Raw genomic sequence first — 21503 nt, forward strand, 5'->3', positions numbered from 1 at the left:
TTTTTTATCTAAGAGGTTCTGTTTTTTTCCACAGTTTGTTTAATATATATTGGTTTCCTAACTCATCCTAAATACCATCCATCCTAAATACCATATTTTGTATAATATTAAGAAAAAATAGAGATTTGGCTTGATTGGTATTTATAGACATGACATACTGTAAGAGTTGAAATCTTAGAGGAGAAAAACAATGTGTGTGTGTGTGTGTGTGTGTGTGTGTGTGTGTGTGTGTGTGTGTGTGTGTGTGCGCGAGAGATAGGTGTTAACCAATGAGCATGTGCAGTGTTAGAGACATCGTCTTATGTCAAAGCTTAATCTACAGTCACAAAAAACACTACCGTTGGAAGACGTCTTCTATGGGTGAGAATCACTTTTTAATTTTTATTCACATCAACCAGTTAATTCAAAATTCAGTTTTTAACGTAACATCATGTGTTCTGTGAAAAGACAATGACTCATATCACAATGTATATTTAATATGAATAGTTGGTTCCATGTTCATGAAAATAAAACATTTCATTCATGAGCGATGAAAATATAATTTGACAAAAAGAAATGTTTTGCGTCTATGTATTGGGTCAAGTAATTAGTTGAAATCATCTGTAAAATAGAAGTGATATATTTGAAGTACAACTCCCAGAGATTAAATAGAGAAGTCGGGGGTTATATTGAAAGCAGAATGCGAATCTGAAGCCGCAGCACAGGAAGCAAGCGATCTCAAAAGGAACGTATTGGTTTTACACACAAACAAAACAGCGGTTGAAGAGATGAGAGGAGACACTGCTGGCCTGAAGGGACTTTCATTCATTTTAAAATGTAAGTCTTATATTCTCCCCAAAAAGTTTTTTTTTGTTTTTTGTTTTTAAATGGTGCTCTTCATTGGACTTCATTTGCGAATATTTTATTGAAAATACAGTTCAAAGTTTGGGGGTTGATCATGTGTTTTTTTTTTGTGTGTGTTTGTTTTGAAGAAACAGTGAAAGAATGTCACATTCTATTAATCAGAAATACAGATTTTTTTTTTTAATGAGGACATTTCTATGTGACCCTAAATTAGACACAGTATATTCGGATGATGTAGTGCCGTGTTAACACAACTGTAAACTACATGCCAAATTACAAACATCTTGTGAAATGAATACCTCTCTCAAAAAGCGATATCCGGACGCCGTGTGGACTCTCTTGACACGAGAGTGCAGTTGTACCAAATATAGTGGCTGCAGACTGATCCAACGTACAGTTTACTCTATGTATAACAATATTATACAGAGCTTGTGTTCGTGAGCAGGAAGTGGTTTGTCACCTGTGGTTTCATATCAGACTCCAGTGACAATATGTTCAGACAACCGTTTGAATATTATGACAATTACAGTTATGGGAACAGCAACTCCATTCAAACGATGCACAGTTGCATGTCTATTATTTGATGTGAAGTGAACTAACAAACCATGGTTGTCTTTATTGTTTAGCTCATGAGGACCAGAACGCCATGGCGCTCGGTGAGGAAGATAGGGAGACAGCGGCCGAGGTAAGAAAAACTGTCGGTAAAAGGTCTGTTGGCCTGCTGGGTGCTCTGTGAGCTATTTTCATCAGTTACAGTTGAGTTGTGACTGCAGACATGACTACACACAGACGCATTCTCATTTCCCTTTTTGACGCATTTCATTAGGAGCGCAATTTTGAAGCGCTTGATCGTATGTGTCATTTCTGCTCTGCTTGTGAAATGAGTAACAAGAATCGCGTGATTCTTCTTTGAAGGCACAATTTAGTTCTGGTAACTGAGAGCGAGCTGCAATGTGAGGAAGGCAGACTGTTTGTCAAATTTTCCCAACTTGGTGGTTTCTGCGCTGACCTCTGGCCGGCCTGTAGCAACGACTTTGGGGAATGTCGCCCACGCCTAGGTCCCCGAAGGTTTCAATTCAACAGCTCTACCCGTGCAGCATTTTGGTCGAGGATATTCAGTGCAGCTTCCAATACCAATTTATCAAAGTTCTAAACAAATTTGGTCAATCAGTGACAGCATATGAGCAGGAAGAAAAGCTTGACATTTTGTATCCTTTCTTCTTGAAGTTACATCACAGTTAGAGTAGATACATCTGCTTCTGCTCAATAATGAGATCCAATTCAAGAGCTTTACGGTGATAAAGCCTCAGCATCAGCTAATTGTTGCTTCCAGGGCATATTTCTGTTCCCCCCCAGCCTTGTGTTTTACTTTATGATAATTTATTCAAAATCTGAAAAAAAATCAAAGAATTGTGTTTAAATTGTAAAGATCCATGAAGTGATATAATTCAAACCCTTAAGAACCAATACAAAAATACTTGCATTTTATATTTTCTGAGGACAGTTACAAAGAAAATCAAGTTTTAAAAAATATAAGTCCCTGTTAAAGCGTTTGAGAAAAAAAAGTCACATTCAGCATGACAACAACAAAAACAGGAAGGTTACTTGTCCAAAAGGTTCCATGCCATCAAAATCAATTTTTCCCAATGTACTGTATATCAGAGGTCAAAATGAGTATGTGATGTGGTTTATGTTTGACATTTATGCAGTTTCTCAATTTTTTGCAATAGGCAATAAAAGGGGAAATGCTTGCAAAATGAGCAGATCCGATTTTGACGTCATCATTCAAGTACCTGCACACTTTGAGGTTGTGACACTGTGTGTGAAACTGGCTGAGCGGCGACAATCTGCCTGATTTACATCGGCCGCCAACCAATAGCTTGACCAAACAATGGCAATTGTCTCATTGCTGATATTTCAGTGCATTGATATATTGCAGAAAATATTAAATGCAGTATTACCACAATTACTCTTTCTATCAGTAGTGTATTATCCATGTAGGGTACAACATTCATTCATTCATTCATCTTCCTAACCGCTTGATCCTCACTAGGGTCGCGGGGGGTGCTGGAGCCTATCCCAGCTGTCTTCGGGCAGTAGGCGGGGGACACCCTGAATTGGTTGCCAGCCAATCGCAGGGCACACAGAGACGAACAATCATTCGCATCACACCTTGATTTCATTTCTTCAATAACAAAATGGGTTCCATATGTTGAATGCAGAGGCGATTGCTCTAAGACTGCAAGGGCATCTCAGCTTCCCCTAAAATGTCAAAAAATAAGTGATCAAGTAAATGTGTGGACATACAATTGTGTGTACATGTCATTGACTAAATATGCGCTACAACGTGCTCAACGTTTTTCTGAATCAGCTTCTTATTACTGGTTACGACGCGAATCTCTTCTCATTCATTCCCACAGCTTCACTGTGCTTTAAACTTTACGGGAGCATTTTTCAATTCTCATTCTGTTCTGAGTTAAACTGGAGACTTCTCAGCTTCTGAGCGACACTCTCTTTGTAGAAAACGACTAGCCAAAAATTAATCTTTTATTTCTGGTGGGTTTTATTGTAGTTGCTGTAGTTAGAGGACACTAGTTAAGTCCCTGGAAAAGAAGCCTTGTTGGTATGACAGGGTCACAGATCATTTTCTTGAAAAAGAACGGAGAGTAGAATTCACGTATAAATAAACTGACACATTTTAAGATTTAGGCCGAAATTAAGCTTCCCCTCCTTGACAGACCAGCATCCGCCATTGGTTGAATATTTCTTTTTAAGACATGGCAAACTCCCTAACTGTTGAGCTGGCATCTACGGAAAAAGCATATCTGGTTCTGAATACTGTACTATATATTTGCGTTCTTAGTCAAGAGTGGTGTCAAAGGGATAAACTTCCCTTTTCGATCCCGTTGCTGTGCACTGCACAGTGTGCAGAAGTGACAACAGGGTGTAGTGCCAAGTGTCAACCCAAACACAGAGAATGGGGCCAGTCACAACTTTTGACAAAGGAAACAAAAAATACTAAATAACCACAGGAAATGGATTGAGCTGCTTGGTTGAGTACATTGAGTACAGTATCATTTTGGTAACAGTACAACTGAAAGCAGAAGTCCCCGGATGCAAATGTACCATACTTTTGCTGCAACCCTTTGGAAATGTAGAAGTGCACAGAACTCTCATTTCGGATCATAAAAACAACATGGGATGTGTGTGTTTTGAAGTAGACCAACGAGGGGCTCAAAGATTGCAACGACAAAACTGGAAAGAGCAGTGCCGGGCGGGAGGTTGACTCAATCGGGGCTCGCCTGGAGGCCCGCACCTTCACTATTACTCACGGCGCTGGCCGACTTCTCGGAACCAGGAACCACAGAGAGGAACTTGATTCAACGTGAAACTACCTTGAGCTGTTTATTGTTGAGTGGCCGCCCTAATTTTTTTTTTTTAAAAAGCATTTTCATGTGTTGAGTCAAATGAAAATATCAATAACATCCATCGTGGTTTTTCAAACTTCCAATGTATCGAAAGTGACGGTCTGATCGGCAATGTGAAGTTTCGTGTTTGAATATTCGCCCTGACTCATTCTCATCCTTTTCACAACCACTCAGTATTTGTCTGGTCACAATAGTTCACGCTCAATGTCATGTGCACATGGAACACTTTTAATAGATCCTTCTCTTCTTCTGCGCACTGGTACACTTCTCTATTAAGACACTTTTGTGCAGACTCGCATTGTTTCGTTTCTACTTCCTTACAAACCACAACTAGTGACAATGTCAATTACTTGCACCAAGTTTGTGGCCAGTTTGAAATGTGTCAGGGATGCAATAACTACGTATAGGATGTTTTGTAGATTTACATTTTTTTAAATGAATTGTGAATTGTGTTTTTTAGCAAGAGACGTATACAGAGCAACCCCCTTCAAACCTGTCACTTTTGTTGCAGAAAAGATATGTGCTGATATGGTGGGAAGGAGGTCACTTTTATCGATCCGATACAGCCAAATTGGGCCTATACACTAACGTAGAACCAGCCGATTCTCATCAACTCGAAAGAATATTTATTGTAAATAATGAAACTTGAGGTAAATATTTTCCTAAGAGCACGGACTGATCCATCATGGCCTCCTTTAGGTGACCACCAGAGTGCTGACGAACGAGCCGTGACTTTTCCCTATTAACTTGACTTTTACTTTTGTTGCTGGATGCCATAATCGTGTGAATTTAATCAACATCGCATTCCAGTCCTATCCGAGGAATTCCAACAACTTTTCACAGTACTTTCAAAATCGCGGACGAGATGAGGGGCGACCAGCGGGACCTCCGTGGTTTGTTGTCGGGTCTGGATGGCGCTGTAGTTGGCGTAGGCAATGTAAACAAAGGCGAGCCAGTGGAGCTTCACCGCACTTTTCAACATCCCAGACGAGATAGCCAAACAGTGCGACCTCTGTGGTTGTTGTCGCGTCTGGTAGGCGGCGAAGGCGTTGTAAAAAAAGTGGACCAGCCGAGCCGAGCTATATCGCTCAAATAAATGCTAATACAGTGATCCCTCGCTATTTCGCGGATTCGGTGCATCGCGTTTTTTCAAACATATTCATCATTTTTTTCCCCATATACATGGAGTACAGTACTGTATATGTTGCTCTATGTGACTCGCTGTTGTTTTGCAGCTTCTCCTGAACTGTTTGCGGACTTTAAAATTATTATTGTATTTATTTATTTCTTTATTTTACCTGTATATGTTAATTGGTCGATACTTCGCGGATTTTCATTTATCGCGGGTGGTTTTGACCCCCATTAACCGCGATAAACGAGGGATTACTGTCGTGAGGAGAAGTGGTTCAGAAAATGGATGGATGGAGAGGAAAAGCCATGACATTGCTTTGTGTCCTATTGTACACCGGCATACACTCGGCCGCGGCTCGTTGAAGTGGAGTTATGTTGAGTGATATTTTTTAATATTTTGGTCCGTGAAAACGTCACCAGGTAGACATGTAACTGTATTAATTTATCATTCGCTGAGTAAAATGGATAGATTCTTTTTTGCGGGTGGGTGGGGCAGGATAAATATGAATTGTCATGCCTGTTGGTTTGTATACATCAACATGAACTCGCGCTGCTTCCCTCTCGTGTGTGTGTGCGGGTGATAATAGTGCATCACTACTTTTAATCCATCTTCAGTTTTGCTCTTTGCCTTGTTTATAGAACGCACGTGTATTTTTAATACAAATACATATATGTGAATATTCTCATGTCACAATTCAATTTCCCCTAGGGAATTAAAGTATATGAATGGATGTATGGTTGTCCTAATGCAGTGCTTTTGTCCACCTTAGACATCTCCCCCGGTCACTGAGGTGCATCACAAAAGTAAAGAAGGATCCAGCCTGTTGCATATAGAGGAGAAGTTATTTGTATCCAGTCTGCACTCCTTCATGAAGGAACGGGGTTCGCCCATTGAAAGGATTCCACATTTGGGCTTCAAACAGAGTGTGTGACTGTTCAAAAGTGTAAGAATACAAAGTTATAGCCAGTGTACTTGAGTTAACTTCTGACATGTTTCTTTTTACTTCCAGTTGACCTTTGGATGATCTTCAAGGCAGTTGAGAAATTGGGTGGATATAATTCAGTAAGTCAGTCTAATGCATTGAAATATTCATTTACTGCTGGTGCAAACAACACAGATGTTTATCAAGTGGAAGACAAGCATTCAACAAATACTAAGATCTCGATAGATTACCATGACTAGCTTGAATGGCACTGATCTTTTGCACAGCGCTATTTCGTGGCATTTAGCAGTCAATTTACCACTTCTCGTTCCCAAACTCACAGAAAAGGAACATGAATATATGCACCGAGCCCATCCATCCATTTCTCAATCCCTCTTATCGCCACAAGGGTCACAGGCATGCTGGCCCATGAATTAAATTTTAATCTTCCGTTCACACACAGCTGCAGAAAAGTGTCACCACTTTGTTAATTATATTGAAGACTTGACTACAATATATTTTCGAGGCCACAATAAAATGATAGGACGGGTGTTAATTCCCACAATGGCCTGGACAGCTCATTCTTACTTACTTATTCATGTTCTCTATTTGTATCATTCATGAAGCAAATATACTTCATCAGTGGTATGATGGGGCATCAACCACTTTATCAAGAAAATTACAGTGATCTGTTATTCTCTACAAAGAGCAGTGTAGGAGCGGCCCCAAGCAGCCACTAAGCTGCCCTGTGCCTCAGGCCACCACTGGGGACAAAAGACTGCTGGCCCTGCAAGAGAAAGGACAGTGTTGACAAAACAGGCACACACATTATTCATCACAAATATTTCCTAAACAGCACCGCATGGATTATGACTCATTTGTTTATGCCTGTTAATTTCCCAGGTGAATCACTCCTCAGCAGGAACCCTTTTTTGTTTTTTCCACAGCATCTCATGTTGCCCCATTCGCAGATAACTTGCAACTTATGTCTAAATTCAGGTTCTCTCACGACTGTAGAATGAAACTTCACCGTACACCGAGACCAAATGTACTTTTTGATTTAGTTTGATATTTGCACAATATATTTTGAATCCACAATTACGCTACACAGGATGTAACTGATACACCAACACATGCACATGATATTTAGATGAGGGGACTTGACATCAACACATTAACATTTTAGCTCCTTCTACTGGGAGTATACTTAGAACCCTGTGCCTGCATTTCTTAAAGTATGATTAAGAGAGGGACTATTTCCGAATGGGAACATTCTGAGTCTTGTCCACTATTTGAAAATGAGTCTTAAAATGGATCTTCATGAATTTATATTTTTACTAATTCCATACAAATGCTACATATGGTTAGGGCAAACACATGTGTATTGAGTCAAAACAGCAGTGGTGGGACCTGTGTGTTGTATTTGTGGTTGTCCAACAAAACCAAGTTTTTATAATTTTTAAAATTTTTTAATGTTTGTCATGAATAATGTCACAAAGTGATATGGTCAACAGGTGACAGCACGACGCCTGTGGAAGAAAGTGTACGATGAACTGGGAGGGAGTCCCGGTAGCACCAGTGCTGCAACCTGCACTCGCAGACACTATGAGAGGTAAAGCCAATCAGATATTACACGTATTAATTGATGTTTATCCATACATTCTGACTCATGTTGCAGGCTAGTGTTGCCTTACGAAAGACACCTAAAAGGAGAAGATGATAAGCCTCTGCCTCTCAGCAAACCAAGGAAGCCTTATAAAAGGAATTCGGGAGGGAAAATAAAAGCAGCGTGGAAGGGGAAAAGGAGCAAAACAGACAGAGAAAAAGATTCGGAGGTATCAACACGTCATGCTGGATGAAAGCAGATGAAAGTTTTCTGTGTAGTGATTATTCAGACTTTCAACTCTTTTGTTTTGCAGAGGCTGCTTTCAGAGGCTGCTAGTCGGAGTGGAGCAGTGGTGCATCCTGATTCTGCTTTCTGGTCAGCTAACACTGACAGGCACCAGCCACAAGTGCCTCTTGCCCCCGACTTTTATGCATATTCACACCTGCTGCACAGCCCCGCAACAACAGCGTGGCCTGCGAACATCTCCTCAGCTGTTGGAGAGGTCATCTCTCCTCTGGAGAAAAAGAAGCGCGTAGCAAAGGCCAGCCTTCGAGCGGATCCGCAAGAGGAGAGTGACAGCGCTTCTGTTATCCACCGCTCTACGTCACCAGCCTCTGCCAGCCACAAGTGTGACTCCTCTGACAGCTCTCCTCGGCCTCTCTCTTCCTCCTCCTTCTCCTCCAGGAGCCCATCCCTGTGCTCCATCTTATCAGAGGACGAACAGAACTCTGCACCGAGCTCAGATTTGGACCCCGATTGTTTCATCCAAAATGATGACACCCCCAGGGGACAAACGTCAAAAGATACAACAGGAGAGAGGAAAGATAGATATCAAGTCAACTCCTCAAAGGATAAAAATCACATTAGAGAGCCTAAAGCGTCCACCAAAGACCTCACATATTCCTTTCACTCTTCGACCAAATTGAAGTCTGACTCTTCCTCTGGTTTCATCAAAGTTTTGACCAAATCGGCACAGTTACCGCGCCCCGCGCCTATCTGGCCAGGCCACAGAATCCAACATGGGGCTTTGATGCATCACAGCAAATCTTTAAAAAACATCCCTCCGGACTCATTGCCCTCATGGGAAACGTTCAGGGCAATGCCAACAAAGTTTCCTCCCACCCAGCAGAGGCCATGCCACGCCACTTACACCACGCCGTCTTACAACATGTCAGTGAGAGACTCTCATCTCCAGACCACGCTGCAGCAAACGGCCTTCCTCCCCAGAATAAGAATACCTCAGTCTCAGGTCCCATACCGCCATCTTCCTGTCAGTACGCCTCACTCTGCTCTCATTTACCCCTACCCGTACACCATCCCTCTGTGGGGTCCCCGCACTTCATACACCATTCCCACCTTTTATACTCAACACAAACTGTGATTATTTCATTTTATCTACAGGTGTTAGCAATTTCAACTTGTGGAAAAATACCTTTCTTATAAATTCAGTGGAATCTCCAAACACTCATGGATTTGCATATTCATGGATTTCATAATTTGGATTTTCCCCATTTTTTATGGGATTTTAACTCTTTGTTCCCTACGCTTTTTGTGGAACTGTTAATTGTGTTTTTAAACCCCAAAATAGGGGGAGGATAATTACCGGTAGTTGCCCTTGCACTTGACAAATCTAGTGCAACCCACCAATTGCCATTCATACAACAGATTTGTACCTTTTTGTTCAACTGGGTCGTAGATTTTACACTGAGAAAGTAAATTTGTGAGTAAACGGAAACAAGTCTATCAGTATTTCGGATACTTTTTGGAAAATACGTGTGTTATTTAGTATAGTTTATTGTTTTGGTTCCTTTTTAAAATGTACAAACATCGACTGCCAAAAATGTTAAGACCGGAGTATCGCCTTCAATTTCATTTGAAACAACATTTATAAATATGTCAAAATCCTGGGACAAGCTGCAAAGTTTAATAAAAGTTAAATATACTATCATCTTAATTGTCTTCATTTTTAATGTGTACATAGCTCAAATAATTCAGGCTGTAAGCTTATGATTATGATGATTTTAGAAGAGCAACTGCTTGATGTTGTGATATGCTGCGATTTACATTATCTGATTCCTCGATTTATTGTGACTGCTATCGGTCAATAGTCCATCCATCCATCCATTTTCCGAACCGCTTGATCCACACTAGGGTCGCGGGAGGCGCCGGAGCCTATCCCAGCCGTTTTGGGGCAGTAGGGGGGGGACACCCTGAATCAGTTGCCAGCCAATCGCAGGGCACACAGAGACGAACAACCATCCACGCGCACACTCACACCTCGGGGCAATTTAGAGCGTCCAAACAGCCTGCCATGCATGTTTTTGAAACGTGGGAGGAAACCGGAGCACCCGGAGAAAACCCACGCAGGCCCGGGGAGAACATGCAAACTCCACACAGGAAGGCCGGAGCTGGAATCGAACCCGGTATCTCTGCACTGTGAAGCCGACGTGCTAACCACTGGACTACCGGGCCACCCGGTCAATAGTCCACTTCCAAAATAATTGTTGGTGGTAGCCCTTTTCTAAAGTCTACCTACTACTGTATGCATGTTTTTGAAATGTATAGCCAGAGTACCCGAAGAAAAGCCACACAACCTGGAACTCAGAGTTGAACCCTGAACTGCGAGCAAAACATACTAAATGTTATTCACCGTGTGGCCCCCTATTTAAAAAAAAATATTATTCATGATCACAGGAATAAACTTCAATGTTATGCGGTGATGTTAAAACATAAACATACACAGTTAAGTAGTGTCCTCATCCAGCAATTGTTGGCTTTGACTATTGTCACAAGACATGAATGCATTAGATGTGGCAATGTCATTCCATCAGAATAAAATTACAAAATCTGAGACCTTTTTTCAGGTAAGGAATCTTGAATTACATTTTCTGACTCTTTGTCATGTTACCCTTTAGATAAGAAACAGAGCTCTTAATTTCATGAATCTAAGTCACAGCTGCACTGATCTCTTTCAAAGAAAATAACATCGTCTATTGGAACCACAAACGGTAAATTCACATTTACATCAAAGTCCTACTCAGTTACAAAGCAACTGTGTGACCTTTTCACATACCACACAGCTTCTGATGGTCATGGAATTTTACTGACAGTGGAAAAAAACATGAACATCTAGGTTAATTTTTTAATTATCATAGGCAAGACTGGCCCTAAAAATTTAAGACAGTGGAAGTAAATTTTTCATGTAATTACACCCGTGCGACTAGAGATTTATTTTTTAATAATCTAGTGAAAATGAGTGGAGTGAATAATTACTTTGCAAGTCGTCTGACAGTGTCTGGCTCTAAATTTCCTACTTGCCTCCCTATAATTTTAGGTGAGGGGCCAATGTGATGCTAGTAAAAAAAAGTTCGTCTGGAGCCCTGATTCTCAGTTCTTTTGGTTGACACATGTCTGTGTCTCATCATTAACGCTCACAGGATAATGTATTTGGTCTCATGTTCAACCATGACTATGTTTCCATAACAATGCTAAGACAATAAGGATGAAATAATGCAGGAAACATATTGTTTGATACTTTAAAAACGTTTGGGATCAACATTATTTATGTATTGTCAACTGGACAGTTTGAGAAACGTTTCTCCTGCAATTTTTCAGTTCCAAACTCTTCTGTATTCTTCTGGAGAAAATTAATAATCCCACACAACAACCAAAAATACAATTTCCGCCAGGCTTCTGGATATTATAAAATGAGAACTATAATAATAATGTTGTAATAAAAGCCACAATAAGCTCCTTATTATGGTATGCAAAATTATGCATTGATGCACATGGCACGACGAGAACTACAATAGATCTAATTTGACCATTGCGCATACAGTAAAGTAGCCAATGTGTTCTTTTATATGCTAAAGATTCAAATAGTCACTTATAATAGTAACTGGCATGGCATGTTTTGGCTATTAACCACTTCTACGATGAGTTTATTTGCAATACCTTTGAGATTAAGCGCCGTTGCCTTTTTTAAAAATCTCTTATCAAGCATTATTTGGATGTTACATACGACTACTTCAAACACTCGTATTCAATTGCTGTACGAAATTAATAAGACAAAATATACTAAAGTATAAATTACGAACCGCAAAACGCTATGCCTTGCAGTCTAAAATCAGGTTAACGTTAGCGCAATGGTAACATCTCGCGAGAACGTCCGCAGAGGCGCGAATATACAAGCGACTTGTTGCTGCCAATTGTGAGCTAGCAAATCAAGCAAACCAAACTTCGGCTGAGCTGCTTTCATTATCGTTTGAAATTAAAACTCAACCTGATAACACACAGGAAATAATGTCGAACCCGCTCTTTGACAACGACCCCAACCAAGAAGAATGTCAGGAGGATGACATGACTCCGGCCGACTTGATCGCGAAACTGGAGAAGGCCAGTTGTAGTTGTTTTTGAATAATGTATAATACTGGACCCGTTCTAATGTTTCTCTCTATCGCAGGCTTGGCTCAATGAAAAGTTCTCACCGGAGCTGCTAGCCAACCAGGCCGAGGTGGTTGAGTGTGTCATAGAGCAACTCACACACATGGTATATTGACCCCCGCGCCCCTCTTTTTTAATTTTTTTTAAACCTCAACGTTCAAGAAAGTAATAGAAGGGAATCCTTAAACATCTAATTGATTTGCTGTCATTTTGAATGAGGGTCCAGAGACATTTCTTATAATGGACACCGCATTGTCACCATGGTAACAACTGTGCTTGCTAACTTGACTCACGAGAAATTTTTAATTTTGCTTTGTGACTCTGTGGACCATGCCATGATCAATCAAATATATTTACAGACCCGAGGTCCAGGCATAAACAAATAGGATAAACAAGATAAAGCATTTAACAATTTTCATACACATACAGATACATCAGTAGGAGCAAGTCTCTCTTGTTAAAATGACAGTTTTGGGTGATGTATGGAATGACACCAAGATATGTAATTTCAAAATTCTTTCCACCATTATTGTAACTTATAGCGGGGGGGGGGGGGCAGTAAGTATGCACACCCTCTGATGACTGGGGAGGTTACTGTGTTCAAAATTTTGCAATCTTAATCATACCTATTGAGATGGGATTCAGCACACAGAGACTACTTTTTAAGTGCTTTTCATAAACCCCAAATAAACATATGCTTTTTATTTTTGACATCCCACAGCATCATTGGGAGTTCATTGTTCAAAATTTGTTGGAGTCAGGAAAGCTTGCCAAAGAATTTCCAATACAATGAAACTCAAACGAGACAATCATCAAGTGGAGAAAATAATGCTGAAAAGATGACAGGAAAATTGTTCAGGGAGATGGCTAAGAAGCTGACAGTAAAATTTGAAGAGCTGCAGAAATTTATGGCAAGTACTAGTTGTCTAGCACTTGTGACGACAATGTTCCATCCTCTTCATCCTTGGTGTCGGACAGTTTTTGACCTGTTTACCCCTGAACCTTTTTTTTCATTCCAGAAGTACCACTGTGACTCATACATGTTGATGATTCTCCAGACGTAGAACAAAACGGATTATTAAATAAAATCTTTTTATTTCACTTAATTTGAACATTTAGTTTTTTTGCCATTGTCGTTTTTTTAGTTAAAACTCAACATGAAAAAATATGTATGTTGCCAATTGACAATAAATAAGTAACAAAGGAAAAATAGGAATGCATCTGTTTGAAAGCAGAATTTAACAAATGGAAAAGCCTACCAGAATAGCTCAACGTTATTTGGGGTTAATCAGTGGCAGGAGTCTGCTTCCTCCCATTTAACATGAGTTGAATGTGATTGGTTCTTTTTTTTTTCTTGGTTGATTTGTACAGTTTGTAGGTCACATTAATGATGGACATTTGTTTTACATCTTTTATCTTGCCCTCATTTTTAATATCACACCCTGTCAAGGTTTGGCAGACGTTTTATATTCATGGTGTTATACATGGTGTGTTTGTATATTCCACTCAGTCAAGTCACCCCTTCCTTTCACCAGGAAGCAAACCTACAGCGGGTGAAGAAAGGTGACCCCAAAGCCAGCATCCATCGCATGGAGATTGACCGCATCCGCTTTGTGCTGTGCAGCTACCTGCGCTCTCGCTTGCAGAAGGTCGAGCAGTTCATCAAATGTTTGTACACCTCAATGTTGCTACATGCTATTTGACAACATGGCTTTGTGTGTATTTTGGGGTTTAGATTGAAAAGTTCTATCCGCATGTTCTTGAGAAGGAAAAGTCCCGCAGCAAAGGAGAACCGGCGCTGCTTTCACCTGAGGAGTTCGCCTTTGCTAAAGAGTGAGCAGATCATAAGACAGGACAGCGGAACCTACATCCACCCATGTACTATACGGCTTGTTGTCATGAGGGCCGCGGGGAAATTGGACCCTTAAAAAAGTCCTCAAAGTTCCTCACCTTCAGAGTCGGCATGCCTGCTGGTCTAGCGGTTAGCACGTCTATTCCTGTGTGCAGTTTTGCATGTGTAGTAGGAAGCCAGAGTACCTGGAGAAACTCTCCAATTTCCTACTATCACTCAAAAAATATGCATGTTAGGTTTATTGAAGACCATAAATTGTCCGTAGGATCATTTAAAAGTCTTAAAAGGCATGAATCCATCCATTTTCCGTTCCGCTTTATCCTCACAAAGGTCGCAGGGGGTGCTGGAGCCTATCCCAGCAGTCTTCGGGCAGTCGGCGGGGCACACCCTGAACCGGATGCCAGCCAATTGCAGGGCACACAGAGTCGAACAACCTTCCATGCTCACACTCATACCAAGGGACAATTTAGAGTGTTCAATCAGCCTGCCATCCATGTTTTTGGAATGTGGGAGGAAACCGGACTATCCGGAGAAAACCTACGCAGGCCCGGGGGAGAACTTGCAAACTCCAAACAGGAAGGCCACCGGCATTGAATCCATGAATCTAAAAATGAGTGCTTAACACATGCTCCACCCCTCACAGATATTTGAAAACGGCACTAAAAGGTGGCATTGCCTGGAGGACCATTGGGTTTGGGCTTGGGCTTGGGCTTGGGGTCGGGGTGGGGCGTGTCTGTGATTGAAAGCAACAATGACCAACTACGCTACACGGTCACCCCTTCCTAATAAACAACAGTACAATAAACACTATAGACTAATCCTACACACACAACAAAGAATGGAATAGTACCAACTAAGACTAAACTGACCTAATTAGTTTATATACTAGGACAATCTATGCTAAATAAACTAACCAAATGCGATGCTCATAAAACACTTATCTGAAACTCGATATAAAGAAAATGATCACAAACACTCCTATTCGAACTCACTACGGAGGCGCGTACGAGACTGAACCTCTTGTGTACCCCATGGTAGTAGAGCAACTACGTCAAGATCCTGAAAATGACCTCAGAATTCCTTACCAGTCCTGTCCACAGGACAGAAAGCAAAATTCACATGCAGTGCAGTGCAGTGTTTATCCAGAAGATAGCGCCATACAGACAGTACTGTATTAGGCCAAATTCAAGAGTTCAACAAACATGCACTAAAATGTGAAAATAATGACCAGGGGATGTGCACAGTATTACGAAACACTCGTTTATACAGTTTCTAAAGCAAAAAAAAAGTTGTTTGGGGGTTAGAATACGTTTCAAGGCACTTCATTTATGTACTGCAGTAACATTCGACAACATGGGGTGGAGAGAATATTGTGAAGCTGGTCTCTAATTTAATTTGATATATAATTTAAAAGTCTTGAATCTAACTTGAGTGAAGTTGTAGGAACCCTGGTTAGGTATAGGTTCACTACTGTGCTTCTCAACATCTGGTACAAGTACCATTGATGGCACATGGGCTTGCCGTACTCGCTTCTGCCACGCTGTTAAGCTCCAGCATTCCTGTACTCGTCGGCTTGATCATTTTGACTGCCTTTCAGTTGTTACCACCTCGACCTGTTTCACGTCCTGGCAATAAAATCCTTGTGCGTTTTTTGTGTCTGCGTCCAGCATCTCAGCACAGTTTGTGTTGTTCCTAGTATTCTGTTTTAGTTGTGTGCTAGCTTCTTATATGTGTGTATATTTTTTTTGGCCCTAATATTCTGTTTTCAGTTGTGCGCTTGCTGTTTACATGTGTGTATGTTTGCATTCTCCAGGTATGCTGCAAACACGGAAAGCCACTTGAAGTCTGTGGCACTGAGCCACATGCCCCCCATCCTCCAGACACTTGACATGCTCAAAGCAGGTATGGTGTTCTAATCTTGTCTCGTTTTAGCACACATGGCCTGTAGACACCTTTGAATACTGATTCTGTTCTTTCTGATGGAAACTCAGTGCCAGCGCCATGCCTAGATTCCTTTGTTTTCCTCCGAGTGAAGGAGAGCCAAGAGAACATCTTAGTGGAGCCCGAAACAGATGATCAAAGGTACTTCACTCTTGTGAGGCTATCTGAACGTGATTTTCAACACATAAGTAACATCACTGACATTTTCATCTCTTGTCTCAGAGAGTACGTTGTGGATCTTGAAGAGGGCTCTCAACATCTCATGCGCTATCGAACCATAGCACCACTTATTTCGAGTGGAGCTGCACAGCTCATCTAAATGTCAAGGTAAGTAAGCCTCAAGTCCGCGCTGCCCCTCAAGCTCATGCACACTCTCTCCGATTTTTCTGCCTGTCTTATGTAAGTGGCTCCTTTGTATTGCCAACTTGATTATTTTTAGCTCTAAGATTTATTCCTGCATAGTTTCTTGGCAACAGTTTAAGAATATGTGTTCTAATTGGGGCAGCAGAGTGGATGAATTGCCACCACACCTGCCTCATAGTGCTGAGGTTCTGGATTCAAATCATTGAGCTTTCTGTGCACAGTTTAAATGTTCTTTCTGGTTCCTCCGGCTCCCTCCTGCATTCCCAAAAACATGCATGATCGGTTAATTGAAGAATCAGAATTGTCCATGACTGTGAATGTGAGTGTGAACTTCACTCAACGATAAAATGCAGCTCATACAGAGTGTACATTGTGTTGCAGGTTTGTGTTTCTGTTCTGGGCGCTTTGGCCTTCAACAGCTTGTAAAACAAGTAGCAGACAGTTTTACAGATCTGGATGCAACTCAGACCTTATGCTCCAAGCGTGATTGGTGTCCCAATCGTGGACCCATAGCTTCAAATGCAGGCACATCCAATCCACTTAATATTGATTCCTGTTCCTGTGTCCACATTTTGAAGTGGAGTGGACAATTTCTGTGCTGCATTAAAAGCCCACAAATACAAACATAACATGGTAACTTAACTATTTTGTATTTTGACCGCTGGTTTGAATGGGGCCGTCTATTGCGTGTTCGCAGAATGATGTATTGGTGGGGAGGGTTTGAGGGGAGAAGTACTGTGTTTAAAAAAAAAAAAAGAGCCCTGCCATAATACATGTCTCAGACATGATGGCAGTGGCCCAAAATATGGAATGTACTGCCGGAATTATTTTCTCTGGTGGTGAAGGCTTATTAATTTCATTAAATGAATTGTGAAGAAATACAAAAGGCATCTGTGTATTTCCTTTTGTGTCAAATCCTTCGTTGCCATGTGAACAGGCTCTACTCCCTTTTGCTGTAAATCTACCCTGGTATTTCATATGTTGCTTTGAGACTCCTAGAAAAGGTTTTGCTTCATAGTGTCTCTTCATTTTTGTCCTCTAAACTGCGTGTTATTAATATTACCATATCTTCTCTGAGACATAATTGTTCTAATCGTGCCGTTGTGTAATTTTCAGCGGGAGCAATCAGTTTTCATTGTGTGCACTCGCTCTAATTGCGAAATCATGATCTCTAACAAGGGATGAAGCACTGATTGAACTGAGCGCAAAGGCCTCATGTTTGTGATGAATCATTGCATTAATCCAGTGTGATCAAATTATTAATGATGCTAAATTTAGTTTTGCTCAGAGCTGCTTAAAAGCATAAATGGTGGAAACTGGATTGTATAATGTGCCCGTTAAAATGTATACATAAAAGATTATGACAATTTCAATGACTCTTCTCATGATCCCAATTACATTTAGAGATCATATAACTTCCATCTGCAATTAATTTGATGGCTCAAATTGCTCGTAATGGAAACATTTATTTTTATCCAAACATCTCAGCACGCATCCGGTTTCAAGTGCACACTTTCACCCACTGACTGCAGCCAGTGCTGACGCGTTATATGACAGTCATGCCGAGAGATGGCTTGTAATCTTTGGCGCCACACATGCCAACATAATCTGAGACAAGGATCCCTTCAGGACACAAGCCAGCCAGCAGAGTGCTGCATTTTCCAGATGACCCCTGTTGACTCCTTTACCATGCTCATAACAACTCATCAGGGATGAGATCGATGCACTTGAACACTTTGTACTCATCAATGAGACTTTTAAGGTTGAGCATTTCACTCATGTGCTGTCAATAATTGCTCTAATGGCCCGAATGGTCCTCAAGGACCATGTGCAAATATTAATAATAATAATAATGCATTTTATTTAAAAGCGCCTTTCATGCCACCCAAGGACACAGTACAGACAATAAGAAAATACAATGTAAAAATTTGTAAACGAGATATTATATAAAAACAGGACAGAAAATCATAAAAACATAGGAAATGGAAGAGCTATGTGTTGTAGGCAATCCTGAACAGGTGTGTTTTTAGACTTGAAAGTGGAAAGAGGTGTGCAGTTTTGAAGGTCCGGAGGTAGGTTGTTCCAGAGCTTTGGAGCAGCGTGACTGAAGGCTCTGGCTCCCATGGTGTTCAGTCGGGCAGGGGGCACTGACAGGTGGAGGGAGGACGAGGATCTGAGGGAGCGAGAGGGGATATGCACCTGGAGAAGGTCGGATAGGTAAGGAGGGGCCAGGTTGTGGATGGCCATATATGTATATAGAAGCAGTTTGTAATTGATGCAATGTTGAACTGGGAGCCAGTGGAGCTGTTGGATAACGGGGGTGATGTGCTGCTGGGAAGATGTTTTTGTGATGATACGAGCAGAGGCGTTTTGAACCAGCTGGATTTTATGAAGGGACTTTTGAGGTAGGCCGAAGAGGAGAACGTTGCAGTAATCAAGGCGGGATGTGACAAGACTGTGACAAGAATAGCAGTGGTGCGGGGGGTGAGGGAAGGCCGAAGTCTGGTAATATTGCGGAGGTGGAAATAAGCAGTGCGGGTGATGGTGTTGATATGTGAGTGGAAGGTGAGCATGCTATCCAGGATGACACCCAGACTCAACCTGGGGGCAAGGGGACACTAGGGAACTGTGAATGTTGAAGGAAAAACTGTTTACTTTAGATAAAGTGGATTTGGTGCCAAGAAGGAGGACTTCAGTTTTATTAGCATTTAATTTAAGAAAGTTTGTTGTGAACCATGTTTTGAGTTCGGAGAGGCAAGAGGTGAGGGAGGGGGGTGGGAGTATGGAGTTTGGCTTGCAGGAGAGGTAGAGCTGGGTGTCATCAGCAAAGCAGTGAAAGTGGATATTAAATACAAGCTTTATCCACATTAGCAGGTCGACTTTGGCCTTCCAGCAGGATGACAATATGTTAATAGTGAGGCACATGTTGGCACCTGTGTGCAACCCAGTGTGCTGTCACTTTTCTATTAGTGCACTGAATTGACTTACTAGTGAGGACAATTGGGTCTTAAACTGTATTTATCCTGACACTCAAATATGGAATTCGGTCACAGGCAAAGGTCACGCATTCCTCACTTGACTGTCATGCATCAATGGCAGTTAGTACTATATTGTTAGAAGAGCAACCCATCCCATCAAAAAAAAAACTGGTCAATAGAACAGAGGGGGCGGAGTAGTACAGGGTAGCTGGGTGAGTATAAATGGGACATCACACAAGAGTCCTCTGTGGGTGAAGGGAGCCCAAAGACTTTCGCAGGAGTACTGGCTGCCCACCATTTCGTAAGTAAGATGGGATGTGGTAAACTTTATGTTTACTAACACACTCACATTTTCGTCTTATTCAAGACTTCTGTGCACCACGCCAGCAGCATGGAGACCTCCAGCACAACGTAAGAACTTAATAGAGTTGATGTGCATGCACTCTTGGCATGAGCAAATGGAAATGTAATTAATTTGGGGGGTTCTCCCATCTAAATACATCAATGTAAAAGAAATATCCAGAAAAGTTGTAGTCATTGTGCCACTTTGATCTATTTCAAGTTTCCTGCCCATAATTGGCCTCGGCTCAATGGCTCAGTCAGCCGGACTTGTGGAGATTGCCGTCAGGCTGTGTCTGAACCAACGTAAGCAATTGTGTCCTCATGTTTGGGTGCCCATCTTGAAACCCCTGCGGCCTTGCATCCGCTCCACATTTCCAAAGGCCACATCAGCTGACATCCGACGCCAAGTCGGTTCAACCCAGACGCTCGCAGGTTACTTTGAGGACTTGGATGATGACAATGATGTTTTGGCCCCGGTCAAGAACAAGCATGTGGTTTTCGCTGACTCCAAGGGCCAGTCGTTGACAGATGTGCGAATCTTTTCTGACGAGGAAGACCACTCCGACCTCGACCCTCTGCCGTCCCTCCAAGGTTTGGTTAAGATGACTGAGCTTGGTTACAGCTGCACGGTCAGCACCTGCTGCCCAGGTACACGGCTCACGCTCGGTTTCCCGCAGCCCTCCGCTAATTTCCAGGCCTTTCGTGCAAAGCTTGCTGAGAACATGGTCACCCTGGAGAACTGCACGGTCACTGGGCAAAACCTCAGAGGCATCGCCCGAGTCCAAAACCTCAGCTTCCAAAAAGATGTGCGTGTGCGTATCACCTTTGACTCATGGCAGAGCTACAGAGATGTGCCCTGCACGCACCTGCCGCAGCGCTTTGGAGGGCCGCAAACAGACATCTTTCAGTTTGACATAGACATACCCAAAGTGCTTGATGCAAAGAGGAAGATAGAATTCTGCTTAAGTTATTCACCAGGGGGGCAGGCTAATACTTTTTGGGACAACAACAGTGGACGGAACTATGCAATTAAGGTGTGTGTGAGCTCACATCTTTGTCACAATTAAAGAAGTCAAACAACATGACATCAAGCTCAACTTTAATGTAAATTAACTTTTTTTACTTATATTTACAAGGTTCTTTTATTTATTGTGTGTTGTGTTTTCTTCGGACTTTTTGTGTATTAATTAAAAAATACATTGTTGTATAGTTGTTGATTTTCATTGAAAACCAGTCTTTTATTTGTGTGAGTCAACACGACACTCTTTTACTTTTGGTCCATTCATCCCTGTTATAACAGAGGGTGGGTGATCCCTTTCACTTTGGACATATCTAGAATTCCCAACAGGTCACAGATACGTTGTCAGGGCCAAATCCAAGCCCCTGAGCAGGATACAAGCTAATCTTAGCTCAGGCCTGGTCGGATAAACTATCTGACTGATAGCAGGAGGCTTTGCGCACCCATTGTCTTAATCACAGCTGTAACTGGAGAGTGTTTGTGGACTGAAGTCCCGTCTGATGTGTAAAACACACATTTTCAACCACATGACGAATCAGACAAATGAAGGACTCACATAAGTAAATCAAATACTCTTAAGTCACACATAATAATTAAAAACAGGCATGTGCAGTATGTTTCTAGGGCGACATTAC

General features: G+C 41.7%; 3 protein-coding genes across 4 annotated transcripts; all 3 read left to right on the plus strand.

The window, feature by feature from the left end:
- The first annotated feature begins 522 nt into the window (after positions 1 to 522).
- Positions 523 to 9879, plus strand: arid5a (AT rich interactive domain 5A (MRF1-like)). Its single transcript, XM_052067511.1, has 7 exons — positions 523 to 816; positions 1470 to 1528; positions 6173 to 6326; positions 6413 to 6465; positions 7840 to 7937; positions 8004 to 8160; positions 8245 to 9879. The coding sequence occupies exons 1-7, from the start codon at positions 768 to 770 to the stop codon at positions 9310 to 9312; spliced, it is 1638 nt and encodes a 545-aa protein (XP_051923471.1). The 5' UTR covers positions 523 to 767; the 3' UTR covers positions 9313 to 9879.
- Positions 9880 to 12071: 2192 nt separating this feature from the next.
- Positions 12072 to 17416, plus strand: gins4 (GINS complex subunit 4 (Sld5 homolog)). Its single transcript, XM_052067081.1, has 9 exons — positions 12072 to 12141; positions 12228 to 12326; positions 12394 to 12480; positions 13910 to 14023; positions 14110 to 14207; positions 16040 to 16128; positions 16218 to 16308; positions 16390 to 16494; positions 16912 to 17416. The coding sequence occupies exons 2-8, from the start codon at positions 12234 to 12236 to the stop codon at positions 16484 to 16486; spliced, it is 669 nt and encodes a 222-aa protein (XP_051923041.1). The 5' UTR covers positions 12072 to 12141; positions 12228 to 12233; the 3' UTR covers positions 16487 to 16494; positions 16912 to 17416.
- A 1210-nt stretch (positions 17417 to 18626) lies between these two features.
- Positions 18627 to 21059, plus strand: ppp1r3c2b (protein phosphatase 1 regulatory subunit 3C2, duplicate b). 2 transcript variants are annotated; one of them, XM_052067080.1, is made up of 4 exons: positions 18627 to 19809; positions 19876 to 19919; positions 20071 to 20498; positions 20561 to 20642. In XM_052067080.1, the coding sequence occupies exons 2-4, from the start codon at positions 19900 to 19902 to the stop codon at positions 20566 to 20568; spliced, it is 456 nt and encodes a 151-aa protein (XP_051923040.1). In that variant the 5' UTR covers positions 18627 to 19809; positions 19876 to 19899; the 3' UTR covers positions 20569 to 20642. The 2 variants fall into 2 exon arrangements, with proteins under 2 accessions (XP_051923040.1, XP_051923039.1); XM_052067079.1 differs by having other exon boundaries at positions 18640 to 19809; positions 20071 to 21059.
- Positions 21060 to 21503: the final 444 nt, after the last annotated feature.

Source organism: Hippocampus zosterae, chromosome 6 (genome assembly GCF_025434085.1).
Source record: "Hippocampus zosterae strain Florida chromosome 6, ASM2543408v3, whole genome shotgun sequence".
NCBI lineage: Eukaryota > Metazoa > Chordata > Actinopteri > Syngnathiformes > Syngnathidae > Hippocampus > Hippocampus zosterae.

Bases quoted from the DNA above. Each gene is read 5' to 3' on its own strand.
- ppp1r3c2b (XM_052067079.1), top strand. From the start codon at position 19,900: ATGGAGACCTCCAGCACAAC. The intron at 19,920-20,070 runs GTAAGAACTTAA...ATCTATTTCAAG, and splicing joins ATGGAGACCTCCAGCACAAC to TTTCCTGCCCATAATTGGCC.
- arid5a (XM_052067511.1), top strand. From the start codon at position 768: ATGAGAGGAGACACTGCTGGCCTGAAGGGACTTTCATTCATTTTAAAA. The intron at 817-1,469 runs GTAAGTCTTATA...TTTATTGTTTAG, and splicing joins ACTTTCATTCATTTTAAAAT to CTCATGAGGACCAGAACGCC. The intron at 1,529-6,172 runs GTAAGAAAAACT...TGTCCACCTTAG, and splicing joins ATAGGGAGACAGCGGCCGAG to ACATCTCCCCCGGTCACTGA.
- gins4 (XM_052067081.1), top strand. From the start codon at position 12,234: ATGTCGAACCCGCTCTTTGACAACGACCCCAACCAAGAAGAATGTCAG. The intron at 12,327-12,393 runs GCCAGTTGTAGT...TCTCTATCGCAG, and splicing joins TGATCGCGAAACTGGAGAAG to GCTTGGCTCAATGAAAAGTT. The intron at 14,208-16,039 runs GTGAGCAGATCA...TGCATTCTCCAG, and splicing joins GAGTTCGCCTTTGCTAAAGA to GTATGCTGCAAACACGGAAA.